Source organism: Vanessa cardui, chromosome 16 (assembly GCF_905220365.1).
Source record: "Vanessa cardui chromosome 16, ilVanCard2.1, whole genome shotgun sequence".
NCBI lineage: Eukaryota > Metazoa > Arthropoda > Insecta > Lepidoptera > Nymphalidae > Vanessa > Vanessa cardui.
The window spans coordinates 12,003,400-12,027,390 of record NC_061138.1 but is presented as its reverse complement, the minus strand read 5'-3'; the positions used below and the strand labels follow the sequence as shown (position 1 = coordinate 12,027,390).

Below are 23,991 nucleotides of genomic sequence, written 5' to 3'. Positions count from 1 at the left end.
TCGTTGGAAACCGGTTATTGAACGGTCGAACGGTATTAAAATTAAATTCACGACTGTTTGTTTGTGTATCTGATAAACTTCAACAGTGATGATAAAGGGAATTAATGATGTCAGTTTTTCCACAAACATTGTCCTTTTGATAGATTTAGTGTAAGAACTCTTCAAGGAGACTAGCGGTGCATTTTACAGTGCACAATTATTTCCCACTGCTGGGCTAACGCCTCCCTTAGTGGAGCAGGTTAAAAGCATATTCCACCAACCATGCTGCTCCAATCTGGATTGTCAGATTCACATGTGGAAGAACTTCTTTGAAATTAGATGCAGTTTAAACATGCAGTTTTCCTCACGATATTTTCTTTGATCGACGAGCTTGACATGAATTATAAACACAAATTAAGCACATGGCAATTCAAAGATGCTGCCCTGGGCTCAAACCCACAATCATCGGTTAAGACATACGCGTACTAACCACTGGGCCATCTCGGCTCGCAAACTCCAATGGAACGGCAAATACGATCGAAAACAATTCCGGCGACGAAGTAACAGATTTTCTATGCAACTATACATACTCTAAAATGCTTGGCTAGTGAGAATTTACTTGGATTTGTACCTTAAGATCTGCGGCCTTGAGTCAGCCAAGCAGTCCGTTTATTTAGAAAAAAGCGATTAAGGTTAAAGTATATCTATTTAAGTCAATTTTTTTGCTCGAGCGCTGTCTATTAATTTAAAAATTAATGTAACAAGTAAGAGATGAAATTAATCATACTTAGATTTATTATTAATTCTATATGAATAATGATCTGTCACTTTGAAGTATTGATATTAGTTGTCAAATACAAAAAGGTTTTATATTAATTTTTAATTTAGCACATTCTATTAGGAACCGTTGTTATTAATTTGAAACAAATCCAATCGAATATTGTGTTCTATTACTTTTTTTTTAATTTAATTTTAAGTGCATTATAACATTCTTATGTGAAATAAAGATTTCAACCTCATACTGATTAACTGTTTGAAATAAATATAGCAAAGCCAGTGCCTCAAGAGCTCTCATAAAAACAATTTCTTTACAATAAAACATACAGATTATTTTCCTTATGACGTTAATATTTAAAACTGTAGTCCTTTGTTATTTGGTTTATTTATTTCGAATATATTTAATCATGTCATGCTCATGAATTGAGAGGCATCGTTAAAGCGGTGAATTGCGAGATATACTGTACCGTTAGCGCAGCGCTACACATACATACAACCTCGGTTAATAAAGTCACACGTGTAGCATGGCATGTGTGAAATATCGCGTAGGTATATCTCTTGACATTTCCTACGTGATAGATTTACAGTAAACATAATATTTAAAATTATATAGGAAAATGTTTGCTCGAATGTGTGGCGCCTGACTTATATTTTGGTCAATTCCTCGAATGCAAGTCATCAAGGAACAGCGTTCCAATCTATATTAGAAAAAAAATTGCACCAGATTTTAGACTAAAAAATATGTCAACTTTGCCCTGCATCTTAGAGTCATCCAGGTTGAAAATGTACTTTTGCACTTTAAGAAGCAGTAGCAGATACGACCTTTTGACAACTGATAAATTGTGTGAAAAGGCATGTTTGATGAATGCTTAAGGCGTGTGGATATAAAATGCTTTTATCATACGTTATGCAACTGATCAGGTTCGAGATTAATGTTTAAAGAAAGTTTTGGCACCGACGCAGCGGTTAAAACAAACTACTTTAGCCAAATACTCAAGAAATCTCTTTGGCAATACTAAATGCATTATCAAAAACTTCAAGCAGACATCTAAGTATTTTCAAAAAGAAGCTTTAACAAAAAAACAACAAAAAGATCTACTGCGAATTCGTACGAAGTACTTGATTTCCTGTAACATTAAAGGTAAAATTCTAAAAACAAAAAAGACACTAGCGGTAAAAAGTAGGGGTGTCGTGGGTCACCCCGATGGAACGAAGTTGCTTTCACGACGAATTATGTACTACTAATGGCAATGATAACACATTTGTTCAATTAAAAATCTGGTGGGAATTAAACCAATTACAAAAACAGAAATAGACGGGGAGATTGAGATAGAAAAGTCGCCTGGAAAGGTATAAAGATTTGTACCAATTAACTCTACTTTGACCTGCGTAAAAGAACTTCGTTCCAAAAAACCAAAGATAACAAAACTACACACAGAACATGCCAAACATACACGCCACCTACGTCCTATAAAGGGCAGCCTCGCGGTGTCAGCCTTCGCGACCACGCTGGGCGCTCCCAGGCAGACTATAGCAATTGCGTCGAAGAACGACGAGTGTGGCGCGATGACCAGTACGGGCGCGTCACGTGGACTCTTTGGAAGATTCTCACGACCCACCACCCGGACGCGGTGGAACCCAGCCGCCACCACCACCAATCGTACGAGAGACAGAATCGAGAAGCGCAGTTTGCTAGAACGAGACGGCAATGTTAGTATAGTCACAAAATAGCTACCATTAGTTATTTTAATCGAATGCTCTGGAATACAATCGTTTTCTGTTAGTGTTTTTCGTATTTTAACAAGTTAATATAAAATTATGGACATGTCCTCAACCTATTCTAACAAAATATTAATTCTTGTATTTTAAAAAATGAGTCAAATTCATAACTTATTAAATGTAATGATTAAAGTGCTAAGTAAGTAAAACCCTCTTGGAAGATTGTAAAGGAGAACATTATTTGATTCCTTCATTCAATTATGTACACAAACAAACAAAATAAAATCACACAATTGACAACACTAATACTTATTGTATGTTATATTAGTATGTGTATTTTTATGCGGAATCTTGAAAACATGGGTGTGTTCGGACAACGTATAATAAAAGCTTGTAAATATACCTAAGCTCGGCTAAGATCTATTCCCGAGTGTGGAGCTGGTATCAAGCAGGTTTCCTCGTGATGTTTACTTGTGTTAATGAATTTTAATTAAGTAAGCACGTGAAATTTCTGTGACGATTGTCTAGATATGTACCTGTATAATCTAGTTTGACATTTTCAAACCACTGTGTTATTTCAGCGTGTAATGCTGAACAGTTACAAATTAATATAGATTAACTTCCTTGCATATATCAACGTAATGTGTTCATGAAACATTGATACAAAATGGAACATCAGACATAAATGGGTTAGTCACGATTGATGGTTGCATGTTACACAAAAAAAAGAAAGAATAAAGATAAAGATGTTCACGACAGCCCCGGGTCGAGATGTAATTACTCTTTTCAGACTATTAGAAGTCATTAAGCACGTAGCGGCGTGTAACATGTAAATGTTAATTCAATTATAAAAAAATTGTGCCACTTTAAAAGTTATTTTTAACTTTTATTTGTCAAAATTTTTTGTCTAAAAAACAAATATGTAAAACATTGCTACCTATGATCAGCATTTCATCGTTTTAATTTTCGTAATATCTTATAACCAAAAATGTATGGTATATGTATTTCAAAGATAAACAAACGAAATTGTATATTATGTACACAAGTTACTTACATTCCTATAATAAGTGAAGCTTATACACCTACACTGCTTATACGCTTATTATAAATGTTGATCAGCGGGTGATTTATTAAACAGTGCTGTGTCTTTTTCTTTCGAACGTCGAATCTGTGATGTTAGAAGGGAGAAATTTATAAAAAGCCAATCAGTGTTAAGAAAGGCCGTTTGTTTAAAATTCAAAAAATTGTAAATATAGCGTACAAGCAGCTATTCCACGACATTTATGTAAACACTTGATAATAAAAACCTAATATTGAAAGTTCTTTCCAACGATTTCTATTTATTTTTTAGTCACAAGTTTATTGAACTCTCCAAAAGTATACATTTACAGATGAGTGCTGGAATGCTTGAATAAATCATGAAGTAATACAATCACAACAATTTAGGCGGCAGCATATATTTGAACCGAAACTAAAGTTGTGATGAACTGAATTGCAAATCGATCCAGCGCGCTCAACCTCGCTCATATATTTGGAGTCCAAATGTTTACCGATCACGGGACGAATTCTACTAACAATTTGTCGAAATTACCGAAATTCTATCGAAGCGTTATCGTTTCTCATCATCATCCGTTTTAAAAAAATTATTTGGAGTTGGGCAGCATGTCTTCTTTTTTCATACTTCTCTGCCTAATATCATCTCACACAACACACACACAACACCAGCCTGTAAATTCCCACTGCTGGGCTAAAGGCCTCCTCTCCCTTTGAGGAGAAGGTTTGGAACATATTCCACCACGCTGTTCCAATGCGGGTTGGTGGAATACACATGTGGCAGAATTTCTATGAAATTTGTCACTGCAGGTTTCCTCGTGATGTTTTCCTTCACCGCTGAGCACGATATGAATTATAAAGACATATTAAAAACATGAATCAGCGGTGCCTGCCTGGGTTTGAACCCGCAATTATTGGTTAAGATGCACGCGTTCTAACCACTGGGCCATCTCCACTCAATCATCATCATCTCACAAGTAACATTATTTCCAGCCATATCGTCTTTTACACAACACATCCATCGTTTCATTAGTCTGTATCCATCCACACCCATGCTCAAGACCTTCCTTATAACATGGTCCACATTCTTCTGCACATGCCCATACCATGGTATACGGTTTCCACATAACCTATTAGTTACCGGTGGCACTTATAGTTATCGTTCTTGTTTAACTGTTTTATTTTTCTAATAATACAACAATCTCATCGCGGTTTGGTCCAAGATGTATCGGAGTAAAATCGTAACCATCATAATATATATAAGCGGAATACCACTCACTGATTAATCACGAAGTCTTATAAACTACAATACCTACAAACTTGAATTTTGGCAGGTAGGTTACTCATAAGGTATAGACATCCGCCAAGAACGAATTTTACGAAACCCCATGCCTAGCAGGACAAAACGAGGGTTACAAGTGTGATTGTTTTATAAATTTCACGCGGGAATGATGTGGTTTAAATAGACAGTGACAGAAATACACGTCAGTACAGTTCATCGAAATACACGTCTCTTGCTTATGTTACACTACAGCCAGGTATAGGTATTATAACATGGGTAAAGCCGCAGATTCAGCTAGTTATAGCCCTCAGCTACAACACAGCTGACGTAAATTTTGTAAGGAATAGCCGGTATCGTATCGAAATAGAATCAGGTAAGTATCGTGACCTTTTAAAATTCGTAGAATAGACCCCACTGAGAGTGGACGATCGCGTGAAGCCTATAATAGATATATTCCAACCCGCAGACCAATGTGACCCAAATGTTATCTGACCCCAACCGAGGCTCTGACCTTTGTCCTTTGAAACTTATTAAGAAGATTTGAAGTCGTGTAATAATAGACTGAACCGTGTGCATCTTTACCGATGATTGCAAATTCAAAACGGGGCAAGCACAGCAGAATTTTCATATTCTTAATATGCGTTTATACTTCATCTCGTGCTAGGTAAATAACAATATCGTGAGGAAACCTGCATATATCATATCATATCATGCCATTTCAATGTATTCACTAACGAAGATTGGACCAGCATGGTAGAATATGTATCAAATAATTTCCTTACAAAGAAGGAGGCCTTAGTACAGCATTGTTCATTTACTGCATTACTTTAATTCAATTAATTAATAGATATTTCTTTATTTCCAGCAAGTCTTTATACTCTCATTTTTATTAAACATACAGTTAACATATTATGTTATCAGTAAAGGTAAAAAAATAGAGAGATACGATGTATCAATAACACAAACAATAACAATTAACGAGATGTATATTTTTTCATAAAATAATTGTTTTGATTATTAATTAATAAAATATATACATAATTAAGCAATCGAGCTCTTGATATATAATAATCACCAAGCAGTGTTTTGTTAATCTACCTTTATATACAATTGACTGTAGCACGCGGATTCGCTCGCTATTAAGAATCAAGTGTTAGCAATAAAAATGAGAATATATATTAATATTATAAATGTAAAAGTAACTCTGTCTGTCTTTGTCTGTCGGTCTTTCACGACTAAACAAATGAACCGAATCTAAAACCTGAAGGAACCTCCAAGAAAGGACATAGGCAACTTTTCTGCCTGACACATGACGACCAACCTAAAACGCAAGCGAAGCTGCGGACGACAACTAGTATTACAATGAACGCGTTTAAGTCTATTATTACACGACTTCGAATCTTCTTCATAAGTTTCAAAGGAAAAAGGTCAGAGTCTCAGTTGGGGTCAAATAACATTTGGGTCACATTGGTCTGCGGGTTGGAATATATCTATTATAGGCTTCACGCGATCGTCCACTCTCAGTGGGGTCTATTTTACGAATTTTAAAAGGTCACGATACTTACCTGATTCTATTTCAATATGACATCGGCTATTCCTTACAAATTTTACGTCAGCTGTGTTGTAGCTGAGGGCTATAACTAGCTGAACCTGCGGCTTTACCCGTGGTAAAAGTGCGAGGGGTCACCGGTAATATACAATCTTCTTTAGTGGCAAAGAATGAACTAAGCTACGGAAAATATGTCACTGCGGCGTAACATGTCGTTTACTTGTATATAACATTATTTTTAGCTCGCCGCTTCGACAACGTCCTTGGGATTCAAACTGGCTTCATAACAAAATTCACAAAAGATTCGGTCCATTGGTTCGGCCGTATTTGATTAACAGATGAGCAGACATAGTTACTTCGCTTTTCAAATATTATAGAATATTTGTAAAGATGTGCCTCTAAAGTCAGATTTAAATGGCCAATAATAAATCTTTCAGAAGACTAAATACATAATCTATAATAAAACAAGAAAAGTGAAAATTAATTATTTTACTGCACCGACCAGATACATTACAAACACATTAAGTACAAGAATCATTTAATTAGTAGTAAGTTAGTTCTGATTTTATTACTTGTTGAGATATGAGTGTTTTCTTATAAACAAAATCAACATTTTTTACTATTATTAAAAATAAAAAAAAACGTAAAAGAAGATTCATGAAACACTCCGTTGAGACTAAGTAACTTTCCCTAACCATAACCGTACATAATAGAAAGAGACGGAGAGAAAGAAAAAGAGAGGAAGAGAGGAAAATCGCCTATAGAAAACAGATCGCTTTTTCCTCACATAACAATTTATAAAAGTTCACTCTTATATAAAAAAAAAATAATAAAAAATATAACTAAAACCTCTTTCGTATTCAATTATATTTCCGACTTTGTTTGACAAGACTAGAAAGCTCGAATAGAGGTTAGGTAAACTCTTAGATTCAATGAATTAAGATTGTTACCGTTACGAATTTCGTGCCTGCGTTTACGCTTATGTAGAACAACCTTGACGTAAATGACCCACACAGAGCCATAGGACAGTGAACTTGAAACTGTACATAAGGTTGTGAGATGTACAGTGTGTAGTTTTTAATAACGGTCACAATTAAAATGTAATTTGAATGAAACATACAACTCGATACTGAATTTTAACATACTATATAACCAGTTTTGATTTTTTATTATTAAACTCTCGTTTTATAAATCTCGATTATTAAACGCTAATCAAAATGAGTTTAACAACCGCTTATTTGTCTAACTAACGATTAGTGTTACTTGTATAAAAAATATACCTTTGCCGAATTAATTGATTAAAAAAAAAACTTTAGAAAATTTGTTTTTATAATTCATCTCGTGCTCGGCGGTGAAGGAAAACATCGTGAGGAAACCTGCATGTACAATTTTAATGAATTCTACCATGGCATGCCATTTCAATGTATAAACTAACGAGGATTGGACCAGCGTGGTAGAATAAGTGTCAAATCATCTCTTTACTGAGGAGACCTTAGTCCATCAACTGTACAGTAAGAGTTAGAAAACCTTCGTCAATTTTCAAATTAATTCCTTTATCAAGTCTTAAGCTCTTAGTACCTTTTGAATCTAAACATCAAATCATTTCGAAACAATCGAATCACGATCGGTAAAGCAGATTATAGCTCATACTGAGCACACGAAAATAGATCTTAAGGTGACGAACCTTTTCTAAGCCCGACTGTACATTTACTGCATTGCTTTACTTCAATTACTTTGTTGTTGATGTTAGAAAATTAAGTTCAACTATCAAACGAGCTAAAATTAAGTTAAGCATTGACACGTGTGTAGACGCGTCAAAGTTTAACCTAATTTTACCTTCCGTTGCAAACGAGAAGCCCTGCAGGTAAACCTTTATTACTCACCTAGTTTTACATTTCATTACATTACTTGATATTATTACTTTGAAGGAAAAGTTTCTAGAGGAGAAGTTTTGGAGATGACACCATCACACAGTTCTAGTACGGGTTTTTTGGATTTACATTATATTTTCCTTAACGTAAACATCAAGAAAACAAAATAAGGCTACAGCCTCCTCTCCCTTCGAGGAAAAGGTTTGGAACATATTCCACCACGCTGTTCCAATACGAAATTTTATTTTATTAGAGCAAATATGGACTTTAAAACCTATTGAATTATTTATCTAGATATGAACTTATAACCTTCAATTAAAATTAAAGCATTCTAAGGACAGAGCCAACGGCTCATCTATTTCAATACTGTAAATCATAAATAATGAATGATGCAAAGTTAGAACTGTTACATATCATAATTAATCATAAAATCTTTTATCTGATAAGACGTCATATATCAAAGATCCAAAGCGGCCACTTAGACGCTGACTGACTTTCTTTCTGTCACTTTTGACTTGATTTACTCGTACACATTACATTGGTGATTATTCTTAAATTGGTTCCAGAGTTTTGTAGACGCCTGTCTGAGTAGGTACTTAATCCTAAAGCCTACTGCCAAACATCCATCCTTAGTATTCTTGTGTTCCGGTTGGCAAGTAAGTAAGCATTTTCAGTGACATGGGTCATAACATCTTAGTTATATAGTTTGCTGGTTCGGTAGTGACCATTTACCATGAGATAATCAAATCTATATTTATATATTAATATTATAAATGTGAAAGTAACTCTGTCTGTCTGTAGCTCTTTCAAGACCAAACCGCTGAATCGAATGAAGCAAACCTGAACTCCAAGGAAGGCATAGGTTACTTTTTTGCATAACACATAACGCAAACGCGAGCGAATCCGCGGGCGACTACTAGTATGTTATACTAGACAGTGTCATAATGGTAGTATGCGTAAGCAATCTGTAACGTCTCCGATAAGACGTAGTGGGTACCGCTAGTTTACTGGTTATTTCAATGCCTTCAGCGCTGGCGAGGGCATACATCTTGTGAGGGAAACGCGTGAAGGCGTAATTCCAGAAAAAAAGGTCGTCTGAGTATTTCATAAAAATGCCAAAAAGACTCATATATGACTGCATTTAATAAGAAAATAGTATAAAACAAAGTCGATTACCGCTGTCTGTGTTTATGTTCTTAGTTGTTAATAGATCTTTAAAATTACGCCACGAATTTTAATACTGTTTTTTTAATAGCTAGATTAATTAAAGAGGACGGTTTTTATATAATACATGAAAAGAGACACTGATAATTTTAGAAGTTTCTAATGTGATGTGAATAAACAAATTCTGTAGTATATATATATATATATATATATATATATATATATATATATATATATATATATATATATATATATATATATATATATATAGTACCAGCATTGAATAGTAGACCAAGACACATTTGATACATAACGCTTATTAATTTATTTGTTTAACGGTAGCCAAATGAGAACAAATACATATTCCGTAGTACGTCACGCTTGGTAACGGAAAATGTTAAAACTACGTTCAACTAGACCTTATCTTAAGAAGGCGGTACTTTCTCTGCACTTCAAATTGTCAAACTGTTACATCGGAACATGGAGAAAGAGTTAACTACAGAGATTGTACTTTGCTCTTGTTCCCAGTATCCTGAAGTTGCAAACACAAAAGTGACTGTCTGTTTGTCACAATTACACGTCTTTTAAGCATTACCATTAAACTGATCATGATGATATAGTACATAATATCTATACATATAATAGAATTGGACTGCCTGTTGTAATATTGAATAACTGCTTTTGACTAAATGTATTCACGGTACATGTACCAAAGTAACATTTTTTGTTACTCTTGTCTGTCTGTCTATTTGTTCTGGGCAATCTTTGGAACGGCTGGACCGATTTTGATGAGACTTTTACCGGTAGATAGCTGATGTAATGAGGAATGATGCGATGTGTGCAACGACTCCCCCAACCACTCAATATAACAAAAACTGCCTAATACAGAATCCAGAATTAATAAGTTATAGTAAAAATTGCGAAGTAAATCATCATTCGCACCGCCACATCTATACCCCTTTAAACTACAAACGAATCTACAACAACAACAACAGCCTGAAATTCCCACTGCTGGGCTAAAGGCCTCCTCTCCCTTTGAGGAGAAGGTTTGGAACATATTCCACCACGCTGTTCCAATGCGGGCTGGTGGAATGCACATGTAGCAGAATTTCTATGAAATTTGTCACATGCAGGTTTCCTCACGATGTTTTCCTTCACCGCTGAGCACGAGATGAATTATGAAGACAAATTAAGCACATGAATCAGCGGTGCTTGCCTGGGTTTAAACCCGCAATCATCGGTTAAGATGCACGCGTTCTAACCACTGGGCCATCTCGACTCTAACGAATATAAAACGAATCTAAATTCAGTACAATCCGGTCTAACCTTACAAGGTTCAAGTTACAATCAAATTAAACAAAAAAAGTAGAATAATCGTATACATAGTTTTAACAACACACAGGTATACAAGCTATCAGGAATTTACAGGACATATTGTAACCGTCACTTGCAGTCGATTTCCCAACATTGATCCCAAATTTGTTGTGCCACTCAGGTTTCTTAACAATTTTGTCCGATCAATAACCTTTATCGACCTGAAGATAATTTAAACTAGGATTTTGAGATCTTGCATATAAGCCTCCAGTCAATGTGGTATTTAGATAATGAACATATCAGATACGAAATTTTAATATACTTCATCACCCTCCTTCCCCTATCCCAATTTTACTTGGGATCGCGCAGAATGTTCTTCCATACCCCTTATCAGAAGTCACCTCACATGTAACATTCTTTCCAGCCATATCGTCTTGGACACAATACATCGAACGTTTATTTGGTCGTTACCTACATTTATATCCATCCACATCCACGCTCAAGACCTTCCCTACAACATGATCCTCATTCCTCCAAATCTTAATCTACTTATGTCAATAATTCATAGAAAAGTGCAAAATATCAAGTAGGCAAATTGACTGTTATTAATAACTCCTGAGTATACTGTGTTGCAATACCCAATACCATAATTAAACGTCAGTCTCTGGTCAACCCTGACTCCTAAGTTAGGTCATTGTACGTGTACAAATGGCTGACATTAATCATACTCTGTAATAAAAATGGTGGAAGAGTAACCACTAAGGTTTTGCTGGTTCTTCTGGGTTAAATCTATTTATGTTTTAACTTACTAGCATTTCGGAAAATAGATGCAACTCTAACATGACGATTTAAAAGTGCTTCCATGAGCCTAATTGAATAAAACCTATTTTAAGTTTCATTTTGATATTTTTTATAGCTGCATATCAATAATTGACAGAATCTATAAAAAAATATTAGCCAAATATGTAGCGGATGTAAAAACGAAAGTAAATTTGTGCTAAACTTAAAAAAAATATACTTTTGGATTCCTCTTTTATTGTAATAGTAATATTTGAAGCAATAAAAAAACAACAAAATTGTTGGTACATTAAATTTTATCAAAGTTTACTATTTCATTTTTTAAATGAATTATCAAGTATAAATTTCTAGCATCACTTTTGTCTTTTAATTTAGACTACATATAATTATAGCCATTTTGAAGTTGACGTTGTAAATTATACAACTAGATGAAAGTTGGATTATGAGCAATGAGAATAATTTTGACCTGAACAGCCTTAACTGTTTTCGTTTTTATAAAAAAAGTGTTCATTAAAATTCCACTCAGTACTTTGTGATGCACGCGCAGACCATAATATTGGCTATATATTAAAGCATTTTTGTTAATAATTAATTATAATATTTTAATAGTAAAGTAATTTATATTTTAAGAGCTGGATGCGAGTAGCTGGAGAAAGACCACAGTGGCGTGCACTGGGAGAGGCCTATGTCCAGCAGTGGACAAAAATAGGCTGTTGATGATGATGATGATGATGAATAGTAAAGTACGTACTATGCTACGAAAACCATTTTACATAGTTTTCATACAAAAGTTTTTTTAAACATTTTAACTTATGTATCTTCGTACAGTCGGGGTAAGAAAAGATTCGTCACATTAAGATCAATTTTCGGTATGGGCGATAATCTGCTTTACCGATTGAGAATGACATATTGCGTCGCAATTATTTGATGTTTAAATTCCAAAGGTACAAAAAGTTTAAGACTTGTCAAAGAAATTAATTTGAAAACTGACGAAGGTTTTCTTACTCTGACTGTACATATATTTCCTTTACTAACAATATAAACGTGAGCAGCAAAAACGAAATGAAATCTTACAAGTCGTCAATTCGAATATTAAGCACATAAAGGGTGCAATGAGGTTGCTTTCCACAGTAAGAAGCCGTAATAATGCCTGCGTACGTTTACGCCTCAATCGATTTTGATCATTGTACCATCGGATACGCAGAAATCTTCAATGTTTTGCTATTTACGCCGACATTACAACTCAATGTACAAGTATCAAGAATAATGTAATCAGTTTAAATATTTTTACACCGTAAAAGGTATTATAATAATGAGATAAAATTCGTAAATAAATTACCAATTATTTCTCGATTCTATAATCAATACTATATATTAAGGAGATTCCTTTATCTTCTATACATCTGACAAGACAAATAAAAAAAAAAACAAAAGCGCGCGAAATTGTATCAAACCGCCATTTCGTTGGCCGAGAACTGTAAGGTCGATTTTGGCGCGACTTGCAATTTGTTAAAAAGTATTTATTCTATTTTGTTTTATTTTACACTTGTAAGTTTAACTGAGTATGTTGTTTACTTCAATATCTATGAATTGGTGATTTATTTATGTTAAAATATATTCGAAGTTTGCTTTGACACTAAATTGTTTTAGGTATTTTATATTCTTGTCTTTTTTTAAATCTATTTCTGCTCTGTACACTAAATATTTAAGACCTCGAACAATTATAGCACGTTAATTCAATGTAAAAATTATATATTTGTCTTTACTCTTGCCTAGAATACATTGTATTTACCTAGTGTTAACTACAGCGTACTTACAAGAAGGAACAAAAATGTACACGAACTAAAATTATCATAGACATGTCAAAATTGAATTGTCAGAAAAGTGTTGCCAGTCAACAAAAATCCTTTTTTAAGATTGTTCTATAAAAGAGTATGTCAAGTATCCGTTCTTGGTAATTTTACCAAGACGATAGGATAACTATGTCAGGAGATTTATTTTAAAACACGCAATATATTTACCGTTATTATATACAATAACTTCGTGCTCAGGGAAATGTGCTAAAATAATAGTAAATTACCATTCATATTATATATGCGTCATAAAATCAAGCAACACAAGAAAGTCTAGCCTACACGAGCCACTGAGTTTAACTCATTACTCAGACCGGGTCAAGCTAAATTAGTTTTACACTTATATTTCCTATACGAGAAATACGATTATTTTTAGTAAAAAGTATATTTAACTAGCGACCCGCCCCGGCTTCGCACAGATGCAATACTGATACTAAATATACTTCAGAATTTGTTTAATTACGACATCACATTAGAGGCTTTTGTGTAAACTAATTGTCAATTGTTAAACATGTCGAAAATAATCAAGCCGCCAGTGATTAACGACGAAGCGCTAGTTGTTTTTATAATCAGAGTGTGTCGAGTGTAAATTTGCCACAAAGGAGTAGGGTGATAGAACGACCTTTAAAACGCCTAAAGATACGGTGTTTGCCCAATAGTGAAATATTTAAGATCGCTGAATTTAAAAGAAATCAGTTTTTTTTTTCTCTTTTTTGCTCTTTTTTAAACAAAATACAGTTATAAAATATCTCAAAATTTTAGGTAGATAATTAAAATTAAGAAAATTATTTAATCGCTCAAGCGAAATTGTTCGTTCCACATTCATTTTCACTTATACTTAATTTTAATTAAAACTTGTGTATTTAATGCAAATTCGAGTGTACTCCATTGAAGTAGACCGAGTAGCACTTAAATAATTAATTTAGCCTGCCTGTCATATAATTTAGACTAAATTTTTACTCAAGTTTACCATCGGTTTCGAATTTTAAAGATTTTTTTTTTTTTCATAAACCAACGCACATTTTAGCCTATCAAAAGCCAAGCATGGATTTTTTTTTTCTATCAAATCTTAAAGCACAGAAATTATTTTCTATGTCTGAGGACTATACAAATTTCAATTGTACTGAATTGATGTTTGAGTCAAGGTATCCGAAATGAGGATGTACCATTTAAGACCTTATGCCTGTAATTGCAAAAACACTTTCTTCAAGTCGTACAGACATACAATGCTGATTTCAAATCAGCTAATGAGTGGTGCTAGAGGGTCTTCTACAAAACACTAGCAGGTTTTAGATGTAACGCTTTTAAAAGCATGAAACTGTACGTTACTGTTCAATTTGTGTGTGGTATAAATTATGATTATACAGAATAATATACTTCATCATCATATTTATTTAAAGTGTATATGAGCATGATAAATAACCTTACCGTTTGATACTGGTATTAGCTTATATATGAAACTATACAAATCGGAATCCTAATGTAGATGTATATTTATTTTGAAATTAACTATTCCATCTATTAAGACGTCCGAATCCTTGAAATATCAATTATAATTCATCCGTCGCAATATTGCGCCACTCAGCATTGCCTCAATTCGATACGCCACGCTCTACAAAACCAACCTTGTAGGACAAAATTAAGAGACGCATTACCTGGAAATAGGTAATCTGCTGATTATTCAACGCAAGTAACCGCGTCGAAATTTTCTTAAACCCAATGATATTCTAATAAACAGATATGGTATACAGATATGTTATACCCATACTAAACAACAGAAAGAAGTGTGCCGCGCCGGGAACCGTTTATTTTACATTTCGTTACAAGTAAAAAGGATAGCTTGATAAAAACAATAAGTAAAAGAGATAACTAGATTTTTAATTACGCAAAACGTATTAATACATAATTATGATGTATTATAACGTATTACTGGCATAAATATGATGAAAACGACTTAAGGCAAACGTCCCAATTAGGACGTTTTCTAGTCTTCACTTTTTGCGCGTTAATGACATATCTGTTTACTAGAACATCATTGCTTTAACCTGTATACGACATTATCCAAGTCACAGGATCCCTCAGTATCAAATTGTACTACCATCGGTATTGTGCTAACAGACAGATACTGACATCTCACATTTATAGAGCAAGGGTACTTAGTAGGTCACGAAGCAGCAAGAATCTTCTCGAACCAAAAAAACCTTATTTACGAGGGATCCAAAAGTACGGATTCAAATGATCGTCATTACAATAAAATAATAAAATTTCCTTCCCAATCTTCAGTTACAAAACATTAAGCAGCTCAAGCATTCCCTATTCTAATTGGACCTCATTGGACTTTTTTCTTTTACTTTATAAAATGTCTGGCACGCGTAACAAGGCCGCTTCAAATCTTTCAGTTAACCACTATCCGATAAGTCTCTCGCGTATTGTTAGTATGCCAGAAATATTCATGCAAGTGCCAATAACAACCGTTCAAAGTATCAACTCAATAGATAAACAATTCGTATCCGCATAGAAACATTCGTTTTTATATTGAACATTCGTAAATGTTTTACATTCGTCGCACAATAGATGTCATCAATGATTGTTCTCATTTCAAAAGTTACTTGCATTCGAATATATTTCAGTTACAAAATAAATCCTCAATGGTTTTTTCAAATGAGGATACTGTAAAGAGTTTTTATGCATCTGTAAGGAGTTCTTATGCGTCGTCAAAAGCCACCCGACAAAAATAATTCAGATGTAACATGACATTTGCTTGTCATATGTGGTATTGTACGGAGGATGGTGAAAAGGAGTGTTGGTCATGATTGCGATCACAGAACTCATTTTTATTTTACTGGATGTTATTTTATTATTGAAGTTTGCAGTATTGAATTGTGATTATAATTTGTGTTACCTCGCTTCTAGTTACTAAAAATATACATATATCTTTGACATAAAGTTGGCTATGTAACAAAAAGTAGTTAAGGAGGATAAGGGGACGACCTAAGAGATGGAAGGAGTATGTGAGGAGGAATATTGATAGAGATTGATGTGAACAAATGACGAACAACAAAGAAGAATGAAAGAAAAAATGAAGGACTTCATTGATGTATATAAAATAATGAAATATTTATATTGTGTTATAAAATACATACTGCGCCGATCTATAACTACAGACACATGAAACATAACATCTTAGTTCCCAAGGTTGGTGGGTCATTGGCGATGTAAGGAATTGTTAATATTTCTTACTAATAGACGATGACTTAATAGACGATGGTGACCTCTTACAATTAGGTGGTCCATTAGGTCAGCCACCAAACTATACTATAAAAAAACATCCTAAGGGAAAAAAGAAGAAAGTTAGCTACGCTCTACGCATTTGGTATTGAAAACTACAAACCATTTCACGTGATTCATTAAGCAATTTACCAGTATTATGGTTTAATTTATCCCATTTCGACTAAAGGATTAAGACGTTTCAGCTTTACTATTTCTTTAAGTACAAAAGGCCATATGTATTACCATGGAAACACAGAAAGAAAATACAATAATATTGTACAAATACAACGCCATTACTGTCGGTGTACATTCGAACGGTGCATACTTAAGTTATGATGAATGATGGAATTTACTGATACAGCAATAAACTTTATACATTACAAAACAATGTAACTTTGTCTGTATGTCTCTCGCTCTTTCACACGAGAAACTAGCTTGATAAAATCTTATATATTAATAGGGGAAGGCGACTTTTGTCCCAGTGATTATGGGGCGTTAGTTGCACATTAAAATCGGTTATGGTCTCATTTTGAAGAGGATTATTAATTGCAATTTACTACTTTGTTACAATTTAACAAATAATTAATTTTAGAAAGCAGAAAATGTTGTTGGCGTGTTAAAGTTTTATTACGTATAAGAAAAAAATGAAAAGCTGAAGCCGTAGACAATACTGACTGAATTGGTATATTATTTGATATTAAAAATTAAAACGTCATTTAACAATAACATACGAGTACATTTAAATGACATTTTGGTACCAAAATTTGATGAGCAATTTGCGGTTTAGAGTGAAATGAAAACTAAACCTACAAATGTAATAGGTTTCGAAATTCCTAAAAAATATTTCGAATAAATGCGAAGTTTTACGGAAAACAAATTAGTTGGGTATAAACAAAGTTTAAAGTCTGAGCAAGGACGTTTTTCATACCTATCACCTTACAACCAATCCTTAAAATACGAGCGAAACCGAAGGAGACTACTAATAGAATAAAAATAGAAAATTGCATGAAAATTTACTTATTACTTTATCACGCAAAGAACTGATCGTAATTTATTGCCATTAATTAGAAAATCAGTTACGTCATTGAATAAAAACTATTTTTTTTTTTGAAAATTAACATTTCGATAAGGCCGAAAATCGGGCAGGTAAGGCCAATTCCAAAAGCAGTTGGGTGTCCTAGCGTGTCGCGGGGCCTTATAATGGTTCCATTTCAAATGCGACGCGAAGGCCAAACGAAACGTCACTTTGTAAACTAGATTGACATTGATCAATCCATAAAGCAAATATGTATAATCATTTAATATGTATTAGAATTTCGTATATAACTTTATATAGTACGACACAAATTAGATTTAGCATCGGCAAAATTCATATAATCGATTACTGGCTATTTACACAACCAATAGAAATAGCTCCCTATCGCGCCATTCGACACGCTATTCGTAGTTCAACCCGAAACAGCAAATCGACGTGTCAAATTGAAGAATATATTAAGTCATCTGATATTACACGTTGTTACGTTTGTGTAAAGATCATATTCACATAAGAAATAAATATTGATAATTTGGGATGGAGTGCCTAATTCGGATGCGATCAGTTTTACGAATTTTGCCGATGCTACATCTAAATTGTGTCGAACTATACGTTTTAAATGCCTACGTTTTCTTTTTAGCGCAAGAAAAACTAAACGTTGACAACGTTTGAATTTAGAAATACAGACTGTTGGTTTGGTTAAGATTATACTAAAAGATGGCTTGGATGATGGGACTAACAATACATTACTTCAACAGTCTACCTCATTTTTCTTTTAACCGATTAAATCGCGTTCGTGCGATGGAAGATTCTTAAGACTTTAAGAGTTAAGGAATCCAATGAAACGTCTTAGCGGATTTATTTTTTCATCCAGGGCTTAAACTATAGACTCAAACTCGAACTGAAATTCTTTTATTAAATGTAGAGGCATTACACTTAATATACTTATTGATGGTCAAGGTAAACATAGATAAGTAATATCCCATAATGTCTATTTGTTTAAAATATGAAATATATTTTAAATTAAACTACATCTATTTAATTTAATATTTAATAAATAAATAGATGCTATCCTAGAATGAGACCCTTGCACCTGTCTTCCACACACAATTGTTCTTATCATTAACGCCCGTTTTCAGTTACCTATCTAAGATTACAGATAGATCGCTATCCCCGATTGTCACATAGAATTTATCTCTTGTTAGTACGCGTTTCACAACCAAGGATAATGCTATTTATCTTCGACAAACGATAGATTACTTTTCCCTCTCACCTATCTTAGCTTCTTTGAATGTTTCGTTTTACGATAACCACGAAACAATGTCACGCTCAAAATTTGTTTTTCATATATTTATTTTTTATTTGTTTACTATTTAAAATTGAGTAATAAATTAATTTTAATAAAAATAAAATATCATAATGTAATTAGGTAACGAAACGTGTTGACAGTTTGAAGTTTCAATTTTGGTTTTCAGTTGGTTATCAATTTGTGTTTGCTTAATTATCTATTTATTTTTTTATTATTGAATTCATTTACAGCACCTTTACTCAGTCTGATATGCTAATTCGTAAACATTTAGTTTATTCATGTAATTTATTCGTGGCTTATACTTCTTTTGTGATCGCACAATATTGGAATCACTGTCGCTTTCTGTATCTGTATCATAATCATTCAAAATTTGTAATAATTCCATATCACTATCATCACTGCTACAATATTCCGTCAGTAATAAAAATTAGAGCAATTACAAATTTAAAATTTCAAGTCGATCGGCCGAATTTGACGGATAAGCGATTGACGTTACTAGAGATAGCTTCGTCTATCCGAGAGTAACGTCAAACGTATATAGAAACGTAGGTAGCCACGAATTGTATGAGCGGTCCTATGTCTTGTAAGCTATCTGCCCGCTCGATGACAGATAGCTAGTTTCGGTAGGAAATGCTATCCGTCGATAGGTAATTGAAAACAAAATAAAGGCAGAAGGATAGATTTGGTTATCTTTAGTTACTGAAACAAGGAATAGGTAGATTATTGAAAACGGCCGCAAGACGCATTAGAACTGTAAAGTCGGTGATAGAATATAAATGATTATTATTAACAACTCAGCAGATTTACCAAAAAATAGTTTAAGATCAAGAAAACACTACTTAAATACGTACACAGATACTTTTTTATGATTGTTGACTTATGAGTATCGACGATTTCTTTTATTAAAAGAGGTATTAGTAAAAAAATCGATTAAGAGTTGACTGCCAATTGTTTTAATTTCGCGCTACGTTACAAAACTTACTACATTTAAAAAATTGCATACTATAAACAATTTAATTCTTGTGCATTTAAATTGTCAGCCAAAATAATTAATTCAGCAATACATAATTGTAGAAGTTACAAAATATTGTCATTTAAAAATAATTATAGTTTTATTAAGCAATCCTATCTGATTAAGATATTACTTAATTTATTAAATTATTTTCATCTTCTACAGTATTTAGTAAACAGAACTATTCATATTTTTAAAAACGTTTCTTCAAATCACATATTGTCATTAGATTATTTATGATACGAATTAACGGTACTATAAATAAAGACATGTGTAAAAAAAAGTAAAATTCTGAACGAATCGAACCGGAAGTATATCAGAATAAGAGTAAAACTATCGCACTTCGATCAATAAATTTGAATTAGCAGATTCCATCACTTCCGTTACTGACAGATCAAATTTGTAAAAGCGTATTATATACACGTACGTATAAAACTTAACCAATGCCTATAGTAACGTAGATCGCTAATTATAAGTTAATTCGTGTAATTAACTACTTAAATGAAAGAGAGATTTAGATAATTTAATTCAATTCTTAAGTTGTTTAAAGTATAAAATTCCATTTAACTAACAAGTATGTCGACTTAATTGTTACGATAGAGAGTTTGAAATCACTCATACATAATGTACTTTTTAGTTAGTATATATTGACGTTACATTTATGAACTTTTTATAATATAGATAAGACTAACATATAGGCCATTTGATAGTAAGTAATCAGCATCACCCATAGACAATCTCTACGTAAGAAATATCAACTGTTCCTCACATTCTTTCCGATCACGTCCTATCAGATAATGAGAGTGTCTATATTTGCGCAAACACTTGTGCAATGTAATATGTCGTGCCCGCCGGTGAAGAAAAACATCGTGAGGAAACCTGCATGTGTCTTAGTTCAACGACATTGTGCCACATGTGAATCCACCAAAACGCCTCAGAGCAGCGTAGTGGAATATAATCCCAAACTTCTCCACAGAAGAATTAGCCGAGCAGTGGAAAATTTACAGACTGTACGTTTTGTAGTCTAGTCTTGTTTGAGACTGGTCGCCGTGACCGAAGTCGACATACTTACAAATTCAATAAAGCTCTTTTTTATATATCCAACCTTAAAAATTTATTTCAATTACCTATAAACAGATTTTTAGTATTGCACAATAGTGATATTTCTTTCTTTTGCCCGTTGCCGCTCGCTCGTTTTACTATTCAACATTTTCAAGGCTTCCATTTATTTTCAACAATGCCTCAGTACCATTGTTAGCGCTGTGAAGCGATATTTGCTGGTAATTGTTAACAAAACATTAAATTTACAAAAAGAACAAAGGCTTGAAAAATCTTGGTGAAGTAATCATTAATATACAAACAAATATAGATGATACAGACGCAAGAGAGAAAGACATGAAGTAGGCTACACATATTTCAACAACACAACAACAGTCTGTATAATTCCCACTTTTGGGCTATGGCCTCCGTTCCCTTTGTGAGGGTTCGGAGCATATTCCACCACGCTGTTCTAATGCAAGTTAGTGGAATACAAATGTGGCAGAATTTCTATGAAATTTGACACATGTAGGTTTCCTCACGATGTTTTCCTTCACCGCCGAGCACAAGATGAATTATAAACACAAAACTGAATAAGCAAACATCGGTTAAGATGCACGCGTTCTAACCACTGGTCCATCTCGGCTCACACACACATATTTCAAAAAATCCAAAGACTCTTTATCTATGCTAATATTATAAAAAAAAAGGTAATCCCCGGAACTAATGATACAATTCTAAAATTGTTTTCAATGGTAGAAAGTTACATTATTACTGAGTTCAAGGTATTTTATGTATAATATTATTTTCTTTACATATAAACTGCACCCGTCCGAAGCCGGTGCGGGTCGCTAATTAAACATAAAAATAGCATATCCATAGAAGTGAAAGAATAATTTTCCTGGGAGAAAGTATGAGGTTTATTCGCCACAAAATAATAATTTAATATATTAATAGTGATGTATGTAATATATAGTGGTTTTGTAGATGATAAAAAAGCGTGGAATTAATACCTGTTGACTTCCAGGCAGGATATATTAATTTAAATAATTGTATTAACTAACATGACTGTATTTTTTTTTAATGTTGAAAAAGAGTAACTACTGAGTTTCTTGGCGGTTCTTCTCGGTAGAATCTACTTTCCGAACCGGTGATAGCTTCACTTAATTGATAAATAACGATTCAAAAGTGCTTGTAAAAGCCCACTTGAATAAAGTATATTTTGATTTTGATTAATTTCTACTATATTATTAGCGTTTACAATTTACAGGATAATGTATTTTGAAACTTTTAATACTTAATTAACTAATCATATAAATTTTATACATGGTCATCATAAGCAGTTGTGGTTTATTCGTAAACTTACTTTACATCATGGAATCGATCAGTGTTACTATGTAAAAAGTTTATTCGTATCATACGATTACTATGTATTAAACAGATTACCTTTAGTAGGTACTTATTAGATTAGGTAAGTATATAATTAGGCTCATGCAATCGATATAATCGTTGAAGTGAGACAATTACCTTCTCCAACCAGTCATCGGCTTTTTCCGTAAGTCTTCCTCGCTCAGGCCATAAAGGCCGATGCAGGCGAGGAACCAGGCTGTCACGATCAGGTAACATATGACGATCACTCGAAACGGAAGCAGGATGACGGTGAAAATCGCCGTCTGTAACAAAAAAAAAACTTGGATACAATCCAATTCCACCACAAACATTTTGATAATCCATCACAGAAAACATTTCGCTGACGTTACTTTTGAAATAGCTTTCAAGGGTAAGCCCCGATAATAAAAAGTGCAGAATGCGTATTTTATCGAATGATTGCGTCAATTCCCTAATTTGTTTTTCGAAAACATGTGCATTATATAATAATCACATCCATTTATCGTTTGTATTTCATAGTGTTTTATCGCATTTACATTACAATAACAGCCTGTAAACTCCCACTGCTGGGCTAAAGGCCTCCTCTCCCTTTGAGAAGAAGGTTTGGAACATATTCCACCACGCTGTTCCAATGCAGGTTGGTGGAATACACATGTGGCAGAATTTTTATGAAATTTGTCACATACAGGTTTCCTCACGATGTTTTCCTTCAACGCTGAGCACGAGATGAATTATAAAGACAAATTAAGCACATGAATCAGCGGTGTTTGCCTGGTTTTGAACCCGATGATCGGTTACGATGCACGTGTTCTAACCACTGGGCCATCTCAACTCTCATCTACATTAATATATTAATAATTCGAAATAATGCAACTTATAAGATAGTCATTATTATAAATAGGTTAGCTGTTCTTCCCTTATTTGGCAAAGTAAAATAAAGCAACTTTTTAACCAAGGAGATAAATATTCCAATTCAGATCTTTCGTCAATACTTTTACAACCGTTTCTTTAAACATATTGTAATCAAAATATTATCAGGTCTCGTGTAGAGCTAATCTTCTAACTCTACAAGACCTCTTACTTCACAAACTCTACACCTTAGTCAATAGAAACACAGGTAATGAACAGTGGCTATATAATATTATTCCATGTTTAATTATTTATATTAAATATTAGCATATATTGTCTCAGGCCGTCATAATCACATAAGGTACCATTGAAAATCAACATTAGGTCCTTGGAACCCAATTTGGAAGCTAAATGGTACCTACACCTATTTAAGACACGGTAACTATAATTGCTTGTTTCTTTTTTGTAGACTAGTTAGTAATTTGATTTTATCTTTTATTTCTTATACTTTTTTATAATTGTGCCGTGTCCTAAAAAAGACATTTTTTTTTTCATTCTTTTTATGTCAATTTTTTTGACAAAATTCCCGAAGTCACACAAATTTTCATCTTCTATAAGGAGAAATTAAAAATATTATTAATTTATTAAATAATTAAAACATTGACTGATAACATTAACGTTAAGCATTAGGATAATAGATTGTCTGTCAGGCCAAGTTCCAAGCGAACAACA

At 33.4% G+C, this 23,991-nt stretch overlaps 1 protein-coding gene across 2 annotated transcripts in view; it reads right to left on the bottom strand.

The window, feature by feature from the left end:
- The window catches only part of LOC124536332 (lysophosphatidylcholine acyltransferase), a 69,396-nt gene that overhangs the window by 35,471 nt on the left and 9,934 nt on the right, over window positions 1-23,991 (bottom strand). The window contains exons 2-3 of one of the 2 annotated variants that reach the window (XM_047112857.1): window positions 22,549-22,694; window positions 2,222-2,448 (exon numbers count right to left, since the gene is read on the bottom strand). In XM_047112857.1, the coding sequence (XP_046968813.1) occupies window positions 2,222-2,448; window positions 22,549-22,694 (373 nt within the window). The remainder of the gene's footprint in view (window positions 1-2,221; window positions 2,449-22,548; window positions 22,695-23,991) is intronic. The other variant, XM_047112858.1, reaches the window with a different exon arrangement.